At 47.1% G+C, this 19,053-nt stretch overlaps 3 protein-coding genes across 4 annotated transcripts; 2 read left to right on the forward strand and 1 right to left on the reverse strand.

The window, feature by feature from the left end:
• Nucleotides 1–6,556: 6,556 nt before the first annotated feature.
• Nucleotides 6,557–13,736, forward strand: CENATAC (centrosomal AT-AC splicing factor). Of its 2 annotated transcripts, XM_036919990.2 has the most exons (11): nucleotides 6,559–6,790; nucleotides 6,931–7,094; nucleotides 7,502–7,600; nucleotides 10,123–10,189; nucleotides 10,265–10,327; nucleotides 10,672–10,736; nucleotides 10,888–10,993; nucleotides 11,960–11,990; nucleotides 13,140–13,229; nucleotides 13,305–13,437; nucleotides 13,525–13,736. In XM_036919990.2, the coding sequence occupies exons 1-11, from the start codon at nucleotides 6,671–6,673 to the stop codon at nucleotides 13,598–13,600; spliced, it is 1,014 nt and encodes a 337-aa protein (XP_036775885.2). In that variant the 5' UTR covers nucleotides 6,559–6,670; the 3' UTR covers nucleotides 13,601–13,736. The 2 variants fall into 2 exon arrangements, with proteins under 2 accessions (XP_036775883.2, XP_036775885.2); XM_036919988.2 differs by having other exon boundaries at nucleotides 6,557–6,790; nucleotides 13,305–13,736.
• RPS25 (ribosomal protein S25) lies at nucleotides 13,704–15,877 on the reverse strand. Its single transcript, XM_036919992.2, has 5 exons — nucleotides 15,672–15,877; nucleotides 15,341–15,436; nucleotides 14,618–14,801; nucleotides 13,845–13,943; nucleotides 13,704–13,747 (listed from the first exon to the last, which is right to left on the reverse strand). The coding sequence occupies exons 1-4, from the start codon at nucleotides 15,672–15,674 to the stop codon at nucleotides 13,849–13,851; spliced, it is 378 nt and encodes a 125-aa protein (XP_036775887.1). The 5' UTR covers nucleotides 15,675–15,877; the 3' UTR covers nucleotides 13,704–13,747; nucleotides 13,845–13,848.
• A 4-nt stretch (nucleotides 15,878–15,881) lies between these two features.
• Nucleotides 15,882–18,804, forward strand: TRAPPC4 (trafficking protein particle complex subunit 4). The gene is made up of 5 exons (XM_036919991.2): nucleotides 15,882–16,355; nucleotides 16,511–16,685; nucleotides 17,308–17,411; nucleotides 18,052–18,178; nucleotides 18,437–18,804. Exons 1-5 carry the CDS (start codon nucleotides 16,181–16,183, stop codon nucleotides 18,513–18,515), a joined length of 660 nt encoding a protein of 219 aa, XP_036775886.1. The 5' UTR covers nucleotides 15,882–16,180; the 3' UTR covers nucleotides 18,516–18,804.
• The last annotated feature ends 249 nt before the right edge of the window (nucleotides 18,805–19,053 follow it).

Raw genomic sequence — 19,053 nt, forward strand, 5'->3', positions numbered from 1 at the left:
TCCAGGGCCCAGATGTGGCCCCTGCCTGCGCTGTTGCCCCTCCCCCGGCAGGCCCTCTGGAGAAGCCAGAGTGCTTGTGGACTAAGAGCCCTTACAGGCTTCAGACCCTGGCTGGACTGCTGTGGGTTGTGGACGTGGCATCCAGGGCAGGGCCAGCTGGCAGCCTCAGGTCTGAGGGGAATGGTGGGAAGCCTGGGAGAACGAGTGAGAAAGGAACGAGGTTCAGAGCTGCATCAGGATGCGACAGACATTCGGACAGGGCTTGGTGACGCTGGATTTCCCAGGGGGTGGGATGACCTCTTGCATTCCCTCTCCTGGTCTGCTGTTATTGCCCAGCCTGCACAGAAACATGGCTCCCCCTTCAGACACCCCCACTCCTGTCCCACAAGGGACTGGGCATCACTTCTCCCCAGAGGTGGCAGGCACTTTCTCTTTGAGCTTGAGTGTCCTGATAGGAGGAATGAGTCAATGATGCCTCCTTCTAGTACCTGAGCAGAGAACACATGGGATGGAGCGGAGCGCGCATAGTGAACCTGGTTCGCAGCAGAAACTACACGGCAGCTATTATTGCTCATTGTGAATCTGGGGGGGCGTCTCCTCCCTGTTCCAGGAGGCTGGTGGACTAATGATGGCCTGGGTCTACCTTCAGCATTTGACAGTTCTGGGTGGTAGCCTGGACCTCACCATTGCTACACTTCTATTTTCGATCTCGGACTCTCAGCTCTGCTCTTTCTCTGCAGATAGCTTGTCCTTTACCATGTCTTCCTCAGCACACATTTTCTTAACATTTCTACACTTCGGTTTCTTTCCTATGCAAAAATGGGGATATTAAAAGTACACCTGGATTTGATTTGAGAATTAAATAGGACAATGGAAAATGTGTAGTCTGGGGTCTGGCATATCAACACTGAGTCCTTGGACCAGACATTCTATGTGCATTTGTAGATTTGATCCATATAGCCACCTTAAGGAGCAGGCAGTGTTACTCTCATTCTTATGTCTTCGCTTTGATGGCCATTACATTTGAGGAGTAGCCTTCGTTTCCTGTGCACTTATTCACTTCTCACTCCCTGATTTACTGTGAAGCCCCACTGCCTCCCCGCTGGTCTCTGAAACATGGTATTCCTGACAAGCATGACCGTGCCCTACCACACCACAGTCTCTACCTTTGAACAATGACCCCAGTTCTCATTTGCTTGATGTGCACATTTTGGTAACAGACACGAAATTCCACCCCACTCACCTCTCGATCGCCACCCCTGTGCTCTTGGAGATCCAGCTTATTCATTCATTCCCAAACGCAGGCCAGAAATTTAGCAATGCTGGACCAGGAGCTCTCGCTGACCCTAAGGGGTGCTGTGGTTGCTGCAAGGATTTAGGGGTGTTAACAAGCATTGGTAGTCAAACCCAGAAGTGTCTGCAGTCCTCGCGGCAGGAGGCAGGCAGTCGTTCACCCTGATGAACTGACCCTCATACTTCAGGCCATTTATAATGAGTTGTGCCAAGAACCTAAGAAGAAAGTATTTGTTGCGTCATTTTAATGTATACAAAATTTTCTAGGAGTGTAACTACTATGTAAAATGAAAAAAGGTTGTACTTTTTTGGTTTGGAAGTTTATCAAGGGTTGTTTGCCATTTTGAAAAATCACAGACGGCAAGGCCGCCCTGGTACTTAACTCACCAATTCCACATGCCTGTGTCAGCCTGTGTTTGTATCTGTTGGTACTCGGGGTTTCTACATGTGCAAACATTTGTTATTTCAATATAAAGAAAAAGTATTTTTAGTATTCATTTGAATGTCATGTCTTACATCTAAGCCATTCATTATAAGCATGTGAAAATTTCCAACTAGTTCATGTTTTCAAATATATTTGTCCATTGAAATATATTTATTTCATCATACATTTCTCTCCCTTTTTCTGTTATATTACAGTTAAAGTGTTATATTAGCCTTTTTTAAATTACACATGTGGGTAGGTTATTTTATCAGTAGATTCATTCCAGGGTGGTAAAGACAGTTTTACAAAATATTTGCTCTATTCTTAGGGTGTTAAGGCTGGTACCACACAGGACCACTGAACCAAGCAACATACAAAATATAGTCCCTGTCTCAGCGGTGCTCACCCACAGTGACACTGGCAACCAGTGTGGGCAACAGAGTAAGTCACGTTCACATCCAAGCCCCAGAGCCTAGCATGGCACCTGTGAGGTAGTAGAAATGCACTGTTTGCTATAAATTATCCCAACAGTAGTAACTTCTCTAACAGGTGGGCTGCATAGTCTCTGGAAGCACAGAGAAGAGGCAGTCAGCTCTGTCTGGAGGAGCCAGGGAAGGCTTCTTGCAGGAGGAGACATAAGCTCTTGGTCTTTTTTCCAGGCCTGGAAAACGACAGCAAGCACTTCTCCAGACATGCCCCAAGCCAGCCTTGCTCTGCGGGCAGCTGCTGATGCTCCTAGGGCAGAGGTGGGGGCAGAGGTGGGGGCTGGGGGGCAGAGGCAGAGCAGGGATGGGAAGGAAACCTGACTCATGCCAAGGAAGAGATGGGACAGACACATGCAGGCAGCGGGTTGGAGCAAATCGGGAACTGCCTTTCCCTAATCCACCTGGAGCTGCTCTGTGGTTACTGTCTCCTCCTGGACCATCTGGATGCTAAATTCTGTGTGACAGCCAGTGAGGAGTGGGTGGAGGGAGCAGGTCATTAGCATCATTCACTTGGGGTCTCCCCAGAACTCTCTGCAGCATAGATTGTATTTTTTTCATATTGGTATGTACAATAAAATGCACAAATCTTAGTGTACAACTTGATGCATTTTGGCATGTGTATATAGATAGTATTTAATATCATATTCTATGTACTGGCATAGAAAGATATCCACAATACATTTTTGGGGGTAAAAAAAACCCAATATGGAACCCTCCTACACTGCTGGTGGGAATGTAAATTAGTTCAACCATTGTGGAAAGCAGTATGGAGGTTCCTCAAAAAACAAAAAAGTACAAATACCATTTGACCCAGGAATTCCACTTCTAGGAATTTACCCGAAGAATGCAGCAGCCCAGTTTGAAAAAGACATATGCACCCCTATGTTTATCGCAGCACTGTTTACAATAGCCAAGAAATGGAAGCAACCTAAGTGTCCATCAGTAGATGAATGGATAAAGAAGAGGTGGTACATATACACAATGGAATATTATTCAGCCATAAGAAGAAAACAAATCCTACCATTTGCAGCAACATGGATGGAGCTAGAGGGGATTACACTCAGTGAAATAAGCCAGGCAGACAGAGACAGCTACCAAATGATTTCACTCATATGTGGAATATAAGAAAAAAGGAAAACTGAAGGATCAAAACAGCAGCAGAATCACAGAACCCAAGAATGGACTCACAGTTACCAAAGGGAAAGGGACTGGGGAGGATGGGTGGGAAGGGAGGGACAAGGGCGGGGAAAAAGAAAGAGGGCATTACGATTAGCATGTATAGTGCGTGGGGGGCACGGGGAGGGCTGCGCAACACAGAGAAGACAAGTAGTGGTTTTACAGCATCTTACTACGCTGATGGACAGTGACTGTGAAGGGGTATGTGGGGGGGACTTGGTGAAGGGGGGAGCCTAGTAAACATAATGTCTTTCATGTAATTGTAGATTAATGATACCAAAATTTAAAAAAAAAGAGAGACAAAAAAACAAAGAATACAGCAGCCCAGTTTGAAAAAGACAGATGCACCCCTATGTTTATTGCAGCACTGTTTACAATAGCCAAGAAATGGAAGCAACCTAAGTGTCCATCAGTAGATGAATGGATAAAGAAGATGTGGTAAATATACACAATGGAATACTATTCAGCCATAAGAAGAAAACAAATCCTACCATTTGCAACAACATGGATGGAGCTAGAGGGTATTACGCTCAGTGAAATAAGCCAGGTGGAGAAAGACAAGTACCAAATGATTTCACTCATCTGTGGAGTATAAGAACAAAAGAAAACTGAAGGAACAAAACAGCAGCAGAAACACAGAACCCAAGAATGGACTAATAGTTACCAAAGGGAAAGGGACTGGGGAGGAAGGGTGGGAAGGGAGGGATAAGGGCGGGAAGAAAAGAAAGGGGGCATTATGATTAGCATGTATAATGTGGGGGTGGGGACGGGGAGGGATGTGCAACACAGAGAAGACAAGTAGTGACTCTACAGCATCTTACTATGCTGATGGACAGTGACTATAATGGGGTTTGTGGGCTAGACTTGGTGAAGGGGGGAGCCTAGTAAACATAATGTTCCTCATGTAATTGTAGATTAATGATTCCAAAAAAGAAAACAACAAACCACCCCAATATGTTCAGTATGACTCTGAATAAGACAGAAATTACATTCATATGTATAGATTTGTTGCCTAAGCATATCAGATGTCTTGAAAAATATAGGTCGAACAGCAATATTCATCCTTGAAGGCTTTGAAAGTCATGCTGGGGAGTTTGAATTCTTCCAGGAGGTAGTTGGAGGCATTAAATTAATCATGGAGGTTATTTTAGGGACTTTCTTAAGACCGCAGTCTGGATAAATGGAGCCAGAACAGACCAGACACGTGGAAACCAGTCAGAAACATTGTATACGAATCTAAGCAAGAGAACAAGAGTATTGAAATAAGGTTATCCTATGAGTATAGAAAGTGGAGAACAGAGTTTAAACATATCAGAAATTCAGTAAGACAACTTGTGCAGGTGAATATGGGGCTGAGTAAAAGGGCCAAAGATAACTCACCTCAAGTCTCTAGGCTTTAGCTTGGTAGTGTCTTTCACTGGAAGGGTAAAGATAGGGGATGTTCTGAAGAGGAAGATACTGAGTTCCATTTCATACAAGGCAAGTTTAGACAGCAGCTGAATGAATACCTGGTGGTGGAGAACTTTAGGGAAACAGTTTCAAAAGCAAAATCGCAGAGGACTAAGGAGTTAGAAGTTGAAGCAGATAGTGAAGCTGCTTTAAGCAGCTTTGGATCAAATGAGGAAACAGATGGCTGAGTTGATCCACAGTCGGGGTTTGACAGAATGAGAGGTCTGGGAAGGTCACGTGAAGTAATGGGTTGCCATGAAAGTGTGATGGAAATATTCCCGGGGTCCAGTGGGTAAAATGAAGCCAAGAGGACCTAAGACCTAGACCAGTGATTCTCAAACTTGATTGAGCAGCAGAATCACCTGAAGGGCTCTTGAAGCCACAGATTCCTGGGCCCCCCTCCACAGTTTCTGATTCAGTAGGTCCGAGGCAGAGCCCAAGAATTCGCCTTTCTAACAAGCTCTCACACTCGAATGCTGCTGACCTAGAGGCCGCACTTTGAAAGCCACTGGCCTAGAACAAAACATCTGGCAGGTGGCAGATGCTGAATATTTTTCTGAGTGATGGATCAGAATACTCTCAGGAACAGTTCTCTTACCTTAGGAACAGAGGTCTCCCTGCAGTTAAAGACCAGATGGAAGGTTAGGCCACTTGGGAGGATGGAAGATGGTGGTCAGAGGAGAATTTGAGAGTTGGAATTCAGAGAAGGAACAAGTTTGGGTGGACAAAGTCCAGGATTGACCCTGCCAGGGGAATGACAGGAGGTCAAGGAACTGAGTGTCGCAAGGTCATCCAGATGGATCACATCTGGGGGAGGTCTGAGTCCAGAGGGAAGCTCCTACAGGAAATCACAATCTGAAGGGGCGTCTGGCTACATTCTGGGCCCGGATTACGTAGAGCTGACTGTGTGTACACCCACAGACGTCGTTGCTCGTCCAGTTAATACATCAGCACTGGTAATGGATCGAACGGAAGTTTGGGCCTCTGTGCCAGCTGTCTGCACACCCTGTAAGTATGGTCTGGGCTAGGCCCCAGGCTTTCTGGGGGAGCACTAGGGTCAGAGATCACCAGGATTTCAGCTCTGTAAGGGGGCAATTCATTTTAGGCCCTAAGGTTTAGGGCAGCAGGACTAACAGGAAGGCTGTCCATTCCAGAAGTGACTCGTAAAGAATACAAATTTCACTGGATTAGCATGTTTACAGATTAAAAATAGCTGCTAATTCTGCACCTTTTATGGCTTCCCCTTCCAGCTTTACAGGAACAGCGCTCAGAACACGCTGTGGGGGTATGACTGTGATCAGGGCTTAGATTAAGGCCGCCTCAGCATGGGTTCCTACAGCCAGCTGGCACTGAAGAGCACTGAAGCCCAAGGTGCGGCCTCCCACAAAGTTACGTCCTCTCCCCTGCCTCAGTTTCCCCCTTGTAAAATACCGATAATAATAGTACACCCCACAGGGCTACCGGGAGGGTTAAGTGAGGTAGTTCATGTAGAGCTCCGGACACACAGTGAGCACCCTAAAAATACTAGTTATGATTTAACGTCCGGGCATATGCGGGGCCCGCGGTCCTGCAGCTCCACCTGTGGCGCGCGCTCTTCCCCGCGCACCTGCCGGGCTGCGCGTCGGCTCCGCCGGCGGCCCCTGGGGACCCGGGACGGGGGGGCTTTGCCGGCCGAGGGGGCGGAGCCAGGGGGCGGAGCCGCGCCGCCGCCGCAGCCTTTGCAGTGGCGACCGCCCGCCGCCGGGGACCGCGGGGGCCGCTGGGCTCGCCCCGCCTCGAGGAGTCAGGGGTCACCGGATGGCGGCGGCTTGCTCCCCGTAGCGGATACCCGGGTGCTGGGCCGATGGCGCCGGCGGAGCGCTGCCCCCTGTGCCGCCAGACCTTCTTCTGTGGTCGCGGGCACGTCTACAGTCGCCAGCACCAGCGACAGCTGAAGGTGGCTTTGGAGCGGCTTCTGCCCCAGGTGCGAACGGGAGGCAGGAGGGGGGCCAAGGACTGTGTGGGGCCGGGATGCGGCAGTGCCCGCGGGCCCGAGGAGGGGGCATTCGGGGCTCCGGCTCCAGGTCCTGCTTGGCCTCTCCCCTTACACCCTCTCCGCCGCAGGTGGAGGCCGCCCGCAAGGCCGTCCGCGCGGCTCGGGTGGAGCGTTACGTGCCTGAGCACGAGCGATGCGTCTGGTGCCTGTGCTGCGGCCGCGAGGTGCGGAAACACCTGAGCCACGGAAACCTGACCGTGCTGCACGGGGGGCTGCTGGAGCATCTGGCCAGGTGAGATCCCGGCCGGGGGTCGCATACATACGTGGCAGGGTGCAGGGTGGGTGCGAGGAAGAACGCTTTTGTGATTTGGTCAGGGTGGATGGACTGAGCTATTTTACAGGCATTGCCAGCTTTGAGGAATAGGGGGCCTGTGGTTGCCGTGGTCCCAGTGGTGGCGGTCTATCTGGGAATGCCAGCCGGGCAGCTGGCCCCTAGTCACCAGCCATCAGCTTTCAGATTCTCACACTTTTACGGGAAGAGGGAGACTGGAGATCTGGAAGACACTAGTCACAGCATGCTCTCGCAGTCTGGCCCAGAGGCGGAAACCCAGATGTCAGTTTGCACTACTTATAATGTCTAGATATCTGCATAATCTTCTGTAATCTATCATTAAGCTTACTTGTCCTCTCCATGCTCAGCCCAGAGCACAAGAAGGCAACCAACAAATTCTGGTGGGAAAACAAGGCTGAGTACCAGATGAAGGAGAAGTTTCTGATCTCCCCCCAGGATTATGCACGGTAAGTTACTGGCTATAAAAGGTGAAGTAGCAGTGTGGATCTCTGGGTCTGTGTCAGACACTGGGGCTTCCTCTATTTACCGGAAAGTTCCGGAAGGACTTTATGAATATCTGTTGCCATCACTCTTGGCACTATATGGAACACAAGTGTGACAGAGTTTAAGGAAAGGTTTATAATCTAGTTGGGGGGTGGGATTTACAAGGTATTTAGCAAACAGAACAATTCAGCTACTGCAGTGTGTAACACAGAGAACACTAAGGTCCTTAGAAATCTAAGAGGTTTTTCATTGTGTGCAAGAATTCGTGCTCACCTAGTGCCCACTTTTAATAGCTTTAGACTCTATGTTAACTGGCCTCTGGAGGATCCTGAGAAACGAGTGCAGAAAGCTAGTCAGCACAGAGGAAGTCAGGCACTCAGAGCCCTGACTGCCGCAAAAGAGGACACAGGCAGCCTCACACTGCCACTTTTTTTTAAAGGTATTATTGATGTACACTCTTATGAAGGTTTCACATGAAAAACATTATGGTTACTACATTCACCCATATTATCAAGTCCCCCCATACCCCATCGAAGTCACTGTCCATCAATGTAGTAAGATGCCACTGAGTCACTACTTGCCTTCTCTGTGCTACACTGTCTTCCCCATGACCCCCACCACCACGTGTATCAAACATAATACCCCTCAATCCCCTTCTCCCTCCCTCCCCACCCGCCCTCCCACACCCCTTCCCTTTGGTAACCACTAGTTCCTTCTTGGTGTCTGTGAGTCTCCTGTTTTGTTCCTTCAGTTTTGCTTTGTTGTTATGCTCCACAAATGAGGGAAACCATTTGGTTCTTGTCTTTCTCCGCCTGGCTTATTTCACTCAGCATAATACCCTCTAGCTCCATCCATGTTGTTGCAAATGGTAGGATTTGTTTTCTTCTCATGGCTGAATAATATTCCATTGTGTATATGTACCACATCTTCTTTATCCATTCATCTACTGATGGACACTTAGGTTGCTTCCATGTCTTCGCTATTGTAAATACTGCTGATAAACACAGGGGTGTGTATGTCTTTTTGAATCTGAGATCTTGCTTTCTTTAGGTAAATCCTAGGGGTAGAATTCCTGGGTCAAATGGTTTTTCTATTTTTATTTTTTTGAGGAACCTCCATATTGCTTTCCACAATGGTTGAACTAATTTACATTCCCACCAGCAGTGAAGGGACTTTCTCCGCATCCTCACCAGCATGTGTTGTTCCTAGTCTTTTCAATGTTGGCCATCCTAACTGGTGTGAGGTGGTATCTCGTCCACACCGCCACTTTTATTGGGGCCATATTGAAATTATGGGGTGTGGAACCCAAGAGGGTCCCAGAGCCAAAGTTACAGAAAAACTCAAGCTATCTATTCCTTTCTACTTAGTGTGAAGGATAATGAGGGAGTGATAAATGCCTAAATCTCACTACCTTGTCTTCAAGTCTTTGGTTCAGACTGGGAGATAGGAAACTGAGGCCAAATAGCACTCACTCCTCATGGGTTTTGGTGGGTGACTAAAGGGTAACTGAACAGAAAAGGTAATAACTGAGGATGAGGATGGATTCTTTAAATCTTCTAAGTATAGTTTTGACTTTTGAACCTTGTGTCAAGCTCACACACTCAAGGCAAAGCCTGACTGACTTGATGAGTAAAGACACAATAAGCCACTTATAGATTTAGTCACTTATATGGATGGATAGTGAAAAGAGAAAGCCCAAAGTGCCAGCTCCCCAGGTCCTGTCCCACACATCAAAAAGGAACTCAGTGAAACCAGAAGGACCAGGTGATTGCAATTAAGAGCTATGGGCCAGTCTGTTGCCAGCAAGCCCAATCTAGCATGTGACTGTCATCTGAAAGGGGTAGGGCAGAAGGCCCTGTGCCTCATCAGAGCCCAGAAAGAAAATTCTAAAATTGATTACAAAGACAAATTATCTTAAATGTCAGACTGAAAACAAAAGAAAATTGAAATAACTTGAATACATAATTCTGACTATGCACCCATATAACGACATTTTCTGAGGACTTAAAAGGACTGCAAAGAAATCTTGAGCTTTGCTTAGTTTTACTGTTGATGGAGGTATAGATACTATTTTCACACCTTTTGTGTGTGTTCTAGGCTAGAACTGCCAAGTATATTGATATTGTCCCAAATAGGGGACAGATTGAACACCAGAAAGGATAACTGAGTTTCCGAAGTGTGGTAATGGTTTCATAGGCTGTTCCTGCCCTCTAGATGCCTGCCGAAATATGTAGAGTTAAGACTAATGAAGGCCTAAACCCATTTTTGTTTTGGCAAAAAGGAAATGTGTATACAGCAAAGAAGTGGATTCTGTATGGCAAATGGTAACAGTGAATCTCGGTAAGAGGTACAGACTTTCGTTGCACTATTTCATTTCTGGTGGTTTGAAATTATTCAAAATTTAAATAAATGATCTACTGAGAGGGTCTTTTCACAATTCGGAAGAATTGGGGTTCTGGGCTGACTTGCCTTTTTTTCTTTTCAGATTCAAGAAAAACATGGTGAAAGGTTTGGATTCCTATGAGGAAAAAGAGGATGAGGTGATCAAAGAGGTGAGTTAGAGGCAAGGCCTCCGGAGGACCCAGCCCCTCGGTCTTGCCGCCATCTCAGCAGCCTCTCCCCCACAGATGGCCGCTCAGATCCGTGCGGTGGAGCACAGCCGGCAGGAGGTGGTCCGGTCCGTCTTAGAGGTTGGTTTCCCTCGGAGGAGCCAAAGCAGTATCCAAACCCACGATCCTTGGTGACCCAGGGTTCTCCCAGGCGCGGCAGTTCACCTACAAACTCTTCTAGGAGAGCTCATGGAACCCAGCACCTCATCTGCTCAACTTGAACTCCCTTACCTGCCCTCCCCCGCCGTGTCCCGGGGGACAGGCCTTTTCAGTGATGAAGTGGGCAGGGCTGGGAGGGAGGGCAGAGTTTGCAAGATGGGCATTATTCTCCATATGCCAATTTGTTTCTTCTGGAGGGTGGGAGCATGGCCTAGGCAGACTTCTAAGCATTCTAGACACATTTATTTTTCCTGAATCAAACTCAGCCTCAGGCAGTGCCAGACCCAGAAGAGGGCTCTTCTGCACCTGGAAGCTGGAAAGGGACCAACAGGTAAGATCGTTAGGGAATCTCTTGTTGGGAGTTTGACATGTATTAGCGCATTCTCCGATGTTTTGGTTGGGAAACGGGAGCAGATCACATCTTTGCCATCCTCACGGATCAAGGACCTCAGCTGCCAGCCTGGCTCCTTTGTCTTTTTCAGCCAAGTAGCCTCCACCTCACAGTTGCCCTCATACTTGGACTTGCCACCGGCCCCAGACCTTGATTGGATGGAGACAGGACAACCTCTGACATTCATTGGCCATCAGGTACAATGGATAAGCCAGCCAGAAAAAGGGCCAGTGCCCCCTAGGTTCTCCAGGTATCCATCTTCTGGTTTTTCTACCTGTTCCCACCATTGCAGTCTTCTCTGCAGGCGTTTCCCTTTTGCTGCAGTTCCACAGTACCGTGTTCTCAGACTTTCCTCGCCCTCTGTAGTGATCTTATCCATACCTCTTGCTCCTCTGCCACTTAAGAGTACCAACTTCTGACCCTCATTCTCGGCAGAACTCCCAGTTCTAGCTGAATACAGGACACACGGCTATCCCAGACACCTGTCACTAACCCCGAGCACTCGTGTACTTCCAAGTATAGAGAAGGAGCCTTATACCCTCCTTCAGTTCCCACATCTTGTCAAGAGTGTCTGTCTATCCTACTTTAAACTCCTGATACAAGTTTGGCCTCTGTTCACCCTTGGAAGTTTCTACTACTCGTGTAATCCTGTCCCAAACATCACCTCACCTCGTCTGTTCTCTACACCAGCCGTACTGTGCGTTTCCCTGACCCTGCACATAGTTACCATTTCTTTAATGAACACACTTAACCTTCCTTCAGCTGTTAGTTCGTGTCCTCTATTTCTCATGGAAGGCCTATCTGAACAGGTCCTCTCTCTTGTAAATGGATGAAATGTCACATAAAAAGCTGTGAATGTAATTTGTATGATTTAAACTTAATTATCTTCCTCAACAATATGTATGCTCTTTGAGGGAAGATTTACCTGGCAGGTAGTTAAGTGCTCCATTTTCGCCATCTCCACTACCAAGACTATCTCTTGAGGATGGACCGTCTTTCAAAGAGTTACTGCACTCTTAAGACTGAACATCAGCCAGAAGGCGACATGAGCACTGCGGCAGTGGCTGTAGCCACCTCCTGCAGTCTTCCCTTTCTCTAGCTAGAAGTATTCCTATCATTATTTGGTTTCCTTATCTGGGCTGTTTTTTCTTTTCCAACTATAGGATACACCAGGAATTGGTAACATCCACTCAGGTAAGGCCCAGGGCAGTGTTTCTCAAACAGTAAGAGGCATTTGTTTTTAAGGAATAGAACAGATTAAGATGAAGCACTATCTGATGAAGGACTTAATATCCTGAATATACACCCACCATTATGGTCCAGTCATTCCATGAGAAAAGCAACCACGTCCACATGAAGGCTTGTGCACAAACTGTCGTGGCTATTTTATTTGTAACAGCCCCAAAATAAAAACAATCAAAATGTGCCCCACTAAGTAAACAACAGAATAGTACTCAAGAAAGAAGTACTGATACATGCAACACAGGTAAATCCCAAAATAACTATAGGCCAGTCCAAAAAAGAGCACAGGCGTTCCTCAGATTCCAGTCAGATGAACTGTTCGGCTTCCCAGTGCATATCAGTTATGTTTACAATGTAGTCTAGTAAGTGTGCAATAGCATTATGTCTTGAAAAACAATGTGCAGACCTTAAGTAAAAACTTTATTGCCAAAAAAATGCTAACCTTACTATCATCTGAGCTTTCAAGTGATTTGTAATCATGACCACAGATCAGCATAATAATTATCAAATCATGACAGAGACATGAAATGAGCAAATGCTGTTGGAAAAATGGTGCCAATAGACTTGCTGGACAGAGTGGGGACACCTTCAATTTTGGGGGGAAAAACGCAGTACCTGTGAAGCACAATAAAAGGAAGTGTGCCTGTACATACTATACTCCATTTACGTAAAACCATAGGAAATATAAACCAGCAACTTAAGACACATCAGCAGTCACCTGGGGCTGGGAAAGGGGGGATATATAGGGAAGTACAGGAATCAAGTATTTTTAAGGGACAAAAGGATACACCAAGGTAATGTTCAGTATGTTGATTATGGTGATGGTTTCAAAACATTTCAAATTGTAGACTTTAAATGTCTACTGTTATGTATCAGTTATGCCTCAGTAAAGCTATTATCACCACACTGCATGTAAGGTATGTTGCTTTAAATTTGCCCAAGGCCCTAACTTCCCATGATCCAGAATTCCTGGGTTTGCTTTTGAACATTCCCAGTTCTCAATCAGTTATGAGCTTATAGCCTGGGCATGTTTCTATAGTAGCCTGCAGGTTAAAAAAATTGAGTGCCTTAGTTTCTGCTTAATAAGTCTTCCTTTTCTAGGTGCTACACCTCCCTGGATGGTCCAAGAAGAGGAATACAGTTCTGGGAACCAACAAATAGGACCCTCCTATGAAGAATTTCTTAAAGAAAGTAAGTAAACTAATTCAGGTGTGGTAGTAAATTATTTAAATATTCCCACTTAAATAAAACTGTTTATAATTGCAGAGGAAAAACAGAAATTGAAGAAACTCCCCCCCGACAGAGTTGGGGCCAACTTTGATCACAGCTCCAGCACCAGTGTAGGCTGGCTACCCTCCTTTGGCCGGGTCTGGAATAATGGACGCCGCTGGCAATCCAGGTTGGGTCCAGTGCCAGGAAGGACCCCAACCCACCACTCCTTTGGAGAGTTCACCCTTCACCCTCTTAAACCCCTGTTTCCTTTCAGGCATCAATTCAAAACTGAAGCTGCAGCAAGGAACAAACAGCAGTCACGTGAGGAAAAAAATCCTGTGGTTTCTTGATAATTTTCCAACAACCATACACAGCTCAAAACCAAGTTAATAAACCCGTATCTGCTTTTATCCTTTGTAATTGCCTTTCTAAGGAAACAGACATACCACTTACTTGATTTAATAAAGTTTTATTTTTCAAAGTGTAGTTGGTGGGACCTGTTAAAAAAAAAATTTTGTGTGAGAATCAGAAGTATTGAGCCTTGTAAGGGGGATACATACTTCCTACTCTAGGAGCCCCTGAGTTCCTGCTCACCTTTTCATGCATCTTCACCAGCAGCTGGGGCATCTCCACCCTTGGTGTTTCTGGTATAAATTACTTGAGCTCTGTGCTTTGAGACCAATTTAATAAGTCCTAGGGAGAAAGGACAAGGTTTTCACCTAATACTAGAATACAGACAATAGAAACTGAGTTTATTAAATCCCTTCCCCAAATGCTGAATCTGAGCACACAAGAGTTAAGTCACAGAGGTAGGTATGCCTATACTTCTTGGTGATGATCTAATCGAATTCTACTACGTGTTCTAAAGGAGGGGCCCATTAACCTGCTGTTGGAATGACCACACTCACTGCACTTCACTGCAACCTGCAAGTCACCATTTCCACAGCTCTTCAGATAGCTTAAAAATTTATATTCATTTATACTAATGTGAATTATGGTAAATTAGTCACCAGTTTTTTTAATCCAATGCATACATAAAAACTGTCTTTACGATAAAGTCTTTTAATATTCTGACAGCTGTATTTCAATACAGTTAGGTTTCTTATGTAATTCCATGTATTTATTCACTTGAAAACATAAGGGATCCTAAGGCTTCACCCAACTGCCACGATGTCCTACAGCACAAAAATGGCTAAAAGCCCTGCTTTAAGGGGTTGTCCTAGGGGTAACGTGTTAGAATTACAATACTAACTACTACTAGTCGGCCTACACCTATTCTTTAAAATTCCAATAAACACACTTAAGATGGGCAACATGGTCCGACCAATCTAATGCACAAAAGCACGCCAGCACCACACACCCCTCACCTTTACTAAGGAGCTCCTGAAGGGCTGCCCTGGCCAGGGAACCTCGGATCTTCAGTCTCTCAGAGACAACAGCTGGGGTTATAAGCTTATAGTTGGGAACTTCCTTACAGAGCTTGTCGTATGTCGCTTTGTCAAACAAGACTAAGTTGTTGAGCTTGTCCCGAACTTTGCCTTTGGACCACTTCTGCTCACAAAAAAACAAAAAGGAAGAGTCAGTGTTCCTGGACGAATCACTTTCTCTCTCCCAAGCAATCTGTCAGAGGAATCTCCACCATGTAGGGTCATACTGAGAGTGGCTCTGTTCCTGGGCCTTGCAGAAACCAAAGAGATTCAGGATCTGCAGAAATTCTGCAAATTAATATCCAAATAATTTTTAAGCCAAGATATAAAGCAAACGAGAATAATTACCGTTAAAGGTATCAAAGATACATTAGACTGTAAAACGACACATCTTTAAACTTTGTTAACGGCTGGGTTCGACGAAACCAATTAAAATAACGTGCTAGGAACACATGCTTTATACACACTTGCTTAATTTCCAAGTAGTATGCACCTCCCCATTCAAATGGGAGGGAATGAATGGTAAGGAAAGCGCAAACTCTTAATAACCCGACTCTAGACCCCACAACCTTTAAAGCCTGTTTATATCACTAATTACTACAGCGATACTGAATGCGCGCCCCTAGTCTCCCTCACACTTTAAGAGGGGGGACTCATTCCTACCTTCTTTTTGGCCTTGCCCCCAGATTTGTTCACTGGATCTTTGTCTTTCTTGGCCGACTTTCCGGCATCTTTCTTCTTCTTGTCGTCCTTGGGCGGCTATCGAAGATAAGTGGGAAGGCAACCAGGTTCTAAGGCAGCCCCTTGCTCGCCCTACTACGGCGCCGCCACCCCCGCCCCAACTTCACTACCGGAGCACATGGGTGAAGCAACCCCCCGCCAGCCCTGGGGAGCAGCCGGGAAGTTCTGGGAGCTCCCCCTCCGAAGCCGCCTTCAGCCGGGCCCTTGCACCGCCCGGTTCTCAAAACCGGGCCGGCTTCACTCCCGAGCTCACCATAACGACGCTCGGAGAGCAGCGTTACCACATGAGCCTCACTAAGATGTCGGACGAAAAGGAAACGGCGCTGACGAACAGACCCAGAACCCTCCAGTCGCCAAGAGTGCTTCCGGAGCAGGGGCGGGGCCTCGTGGAGGAATTCCGGGGGCGCGGCCCTGTCGCTCTCGCCGGAAGCGGGGTGGAGGACTTGGGTTCCTGTCCCGATCCGCGCAATCTGGATTCTTGTCTCCGCTTTGTCAGGCTTTGCCGCTAGTTGTGAAGCAGGCACACGCTGCTATTTCCTGGCACTTAACCGGGAAAGAGAGACGGAAAACAATTGGCAAACCCCAACAACTACCGGCATTTCAGCTAAGCGTCTTGCCTCAAGTGCGCAAGCGCTGCAGCCGGCCGTGCCAGGACTTGTAGAAGAAAGCGCGGCGGCGGGGGTCACGACCCGTGACTGTGGCTCCGGGGGTGGGACCACCAGGAAGCAGCCGAATTCCCGTCCCGGTGCCGCGGCTCCTGCAATGGCGATCTTTAGTGTGTATGTGGTGAACAAAGCTGGCGGCCTGATTTACCAACTGGACAGCTACGCTCCACGGGCCGAGTCAGAGAAAACATTCAGTTACCCGCTTGATCTACTACTTAAGCTACATGACGAGCGTGTGCTGGTTGCCTTCGGCCAGCGGGACGGCATCCGGGGTGGGCTAGGCTCGGGCTGGGGGTCGGGGCCTGGGGCCGCGGAACTGGGCTGGTGTGTCTGCGCGTGGGGGTCCCGCGGGTAGGGCCGGGTCTGCTGTGCTCTGCGCGGAATCACCAGGCTGGGGCTTGGTTGATCCTTGGCCTCGCCTCTGCAGTGGGCCACGCAGTTCTGGCCATCAATGGCGTGGACGTGAACGGCAAGTACACGGCCGATGGGAAAGAGGTGTTGGAGTACCTAGGCAACCCTGCTAATTACCCGGTGTCGATTCGATTTGGCCGGCCCCGCCTCACCTCCAATGAGAAACTCATGCTGGCCTCCATGTTCCACTCGTAAGTCCCCCAACCCTTTCTAGTGCCTATTAGGCTGCGCCTGGCTCTTCATCTGGCAGGGTTAGTATGGTTTTGCGGGCAGTCCTGAGCGGCAGTGCTTACCTTTCTATACTTAAGTTGTCACTTCTTGTGTTACATGAAGAAAAATAACTGATGCAGTATGACTAGCTTTTAGGTAATACTGGCAGTGGTGGGAGCTTGCCTAAGTCAGAGACTTCTCAGCCTTAGTGTTTTCATCTTTAAGGCAATTGAACAAAATGATCTTTAAGGTCTTTTCCTGCCCAGCTATGGTAGGAGATGTGCTGGGTATGCAAAGCACCCAGCAGTAACTATATTGACCCATACCGTGGGTCAGTAACTATAGCACATATTCCCAGTGTTAATTTACCCAAAATTTTCAATGTGAAATGCTTTAAAGTATGAGTGTAAAATACATGCAGAATTTGAATGAATTTTAAAGAAATTTTGATAGTGCTGCTAGGCTGTTCACACTGCCTCTTCTCTCTCAGGCTATAATGTGAATTCCTCAGCAGATAAGACCATTTCAGTGGAAAAGTTTTGAGAAGCACTCCTCCCTTACAGCAGTGGGGTGCATTCCCAACTTTGCTTCTTCTACAAATAGGCTGTTCGCAATCGGCTCCCAGCTGTCTCCTGAACAGGGCAGCTCAGGCATTGAGATGCTGGAGACAGACACGTTCAAACTGCACTGCTTCCAGACACTGACAGGTATGCACCTCCAGATAGGCCAGAGGGATGCAGTGGGGCAGGTTGGGGGAAAGGACTGACCAAAGACAGCTTTAGTAAGCAAGGACGGATGGTGGTTAGTTCTTCTGTGACAATTGCACAGACCTGTCTATTTGTTTCGTGAATGCAAAGCCAGTGTTTAACACCAATATTTTGTCCACATCGCCCAGCACACTCAACCCTGGTTAGCCTGTGCACAGGTAGAACTCACCTACTGTTATGTTGCACATGTTTTGGAAGGTGGAGTGCCAAATGAAAATGCCCTTTGGATTGTTAGTGTCACTGCTTTACTCCCTTAATGCAGACAATTGAACTGCCTGAGTTTGCCTCCATGCCTGGCACTTTTCTGCCCAGGGACCCCCAAGCCAAGAAGTGACAGAGCTAGAATTCAAAGCCTAGTCTCTCACTCAGCTGGGTGATGGGGTAAAGTCACTTCACTTCTCTGGTTTCACCTATACATTCAAAGTCTTGCCTTTCCTGCTTTATGGAACAATAAGAATAAGATAAACATGTGCTTATGAAAGTGCTTTGCAAACTGAAAGTGCTGTACGAACATAGGATGGCATTTGCTGCACTCTCTTCTTTGGTAACCATTCCTGGCTTTTGGTAACCAACTCTCCAGGGATCAAGTTTGTGGTGCTGGCAGATCCTAGGCAAGCTGGAATAGATTCTCTTCTCCGAAAGATTTATGAGATTTACTCGGACTTTGCCCTCAAGAATCCTTTCTACTCCCTGGAAATGCCCATCAGGTAAGGTGGTCCCACTCCCTAGGTATTGGTCAAAACCTCCATGCCCCTTCTAGTGTGTTCTTCTCCAAAGTTATTTTGAAGTGTCATAGAGTTATTTTTAAATAAAACTGTCTAACCACTTACTGTTTTGAGAAACTCAAGATTTTCCTTGGGGTTCACATCCTTCAAGTAGTTTCCACTGACTCTGGAAACCAAAGTGGGGAGAGAGCCTCAGGCTTCATGCTTTGTCCTTATCTGTGCCTCCTGGGCCTGGCCTAGGTGTGAGCTGTTTGACCAGAATCTGAAGTTAGCCCTGGAAGTGGCAGAAAAGGCTGGAACCTTTGGACCTGGGTCATAATCTGAACCTGCAATGGACCCCTCGACCCCTACCCCCTACCCCCAAATTCTGCAGAGATCCTGCAGCAGGGATCCTGTTGTTTCCACTCCAAGGAGAGCCCAGCTGCCTTGTTAATGCACTTGAAAATGGGAGGATGCTGAGCCTGATGACATGTACTGGTCCCTGAGGCTTAATACCATGCTGTCTTCCCCCCTGTACTTATCATGGTCCTACTTCCCAACCCTGTACAGATTTATTTATGGAGGGAGTAGGCCTATACATGCTGTAATAAACATTCGTTCGATCTGTGTTTGCTATCCTAACTGATGGTTTGCGGGGAAGGGCTCAGGAGGGTAGACGGAAGTAAGGGAGTTCTGGGAAAATGAGACACTAGGTTCTGGTAGAAAACAAAACATGTTCATAAATGAGTGAACGTGGGACTTTGAATCAGGAGCCCTGGGTCTAGCTCCAAGATTGCTTCTGACTTCCGGTGGGGAGTGGTGGTGGTGGTGGTGGTGGGTGGTGGCGATGGTCATGATGAAACATCTATCAAGTATTA

This window comes from Manis pentadactyla, chromosome 13 (assembly GCF_030020395.1).
Source record: "Manis pentadactyla isolate mManPen7 chromosome 13, mManPen7.hap1, whole genome shotgun sequence".
In the NCBI taxonomy this organism is placed as follows: Eukaryota; Metazoa; Chordata; class Mammalia; order Pholidota; family Manidae; genus Manis; species Manis pentadactyla.

Excerpts from the sequence above, each read along its gene's own strand:
- RPS25 (XM_036919992.2), bottom strand. Across the intron at positions 14,802-15,340 it reads GGGGCAAGGCCAAAAAGAAG|AAGTGGTCCAAAGGCAAAGT; the intron begins GTAGGAATGAGT and ends TTTTGTGAGCAG. Across the intron at positions 13,944-14,617 it reads TCAGGAGCTCCTTAGTAAAG|GACTTATTAAATTGGTCTCA; the intron begins GTGAGGGGTGTG and ends CTTTCTCCCTAG.
- TRAPPC4 (XM_036919991.2), top strand. The coding sequence starts at position 16,181 with ATGGCGATCTTTAGTGTGTATGTGGTGAACAAAGCTGGCGGCCTGATT. Across the intron at positions 16,686-17,307 it reads CTGGCCTCCATGTTCCACTC|GCTGTTCGCAATCGGCTCCC; the intron begins GTAAGTCCCCCA and ends TTCTACAAATAG. Across the intron at positions 18,179-18,436 it reads TCCCTGGAAATGCCCATCAG|GTGTGAGCTGTTTGACCAGA; the intron begins GTAAGGTGGTCC and ends GGCCTGGCCTAG.
- CENATAC (XM_036919988.2), top strand. The coding sequence starts at position 6,671 with ATGGCGCCGGCGGAGCGCTGCCCCCTGTGCCGCCAGACCTTCTTCTGT. Across the intron at positions 10,328-10,671 it reads TGGTCCGGTCCGTCTTAGAG|CCTCAGGCAGTGCCAGACCC; the intron begins GTTGGTTTCCCT and ends AATCAAACTCAG. Across the intron at positions 10,737-10,887 it reads AGCTGGAAAGGGACCAACAG|CCAAGTAGCCTCCACCTCAC; the intron begins GTAAGATCGTTA and ends TGTCTTTTTCAG.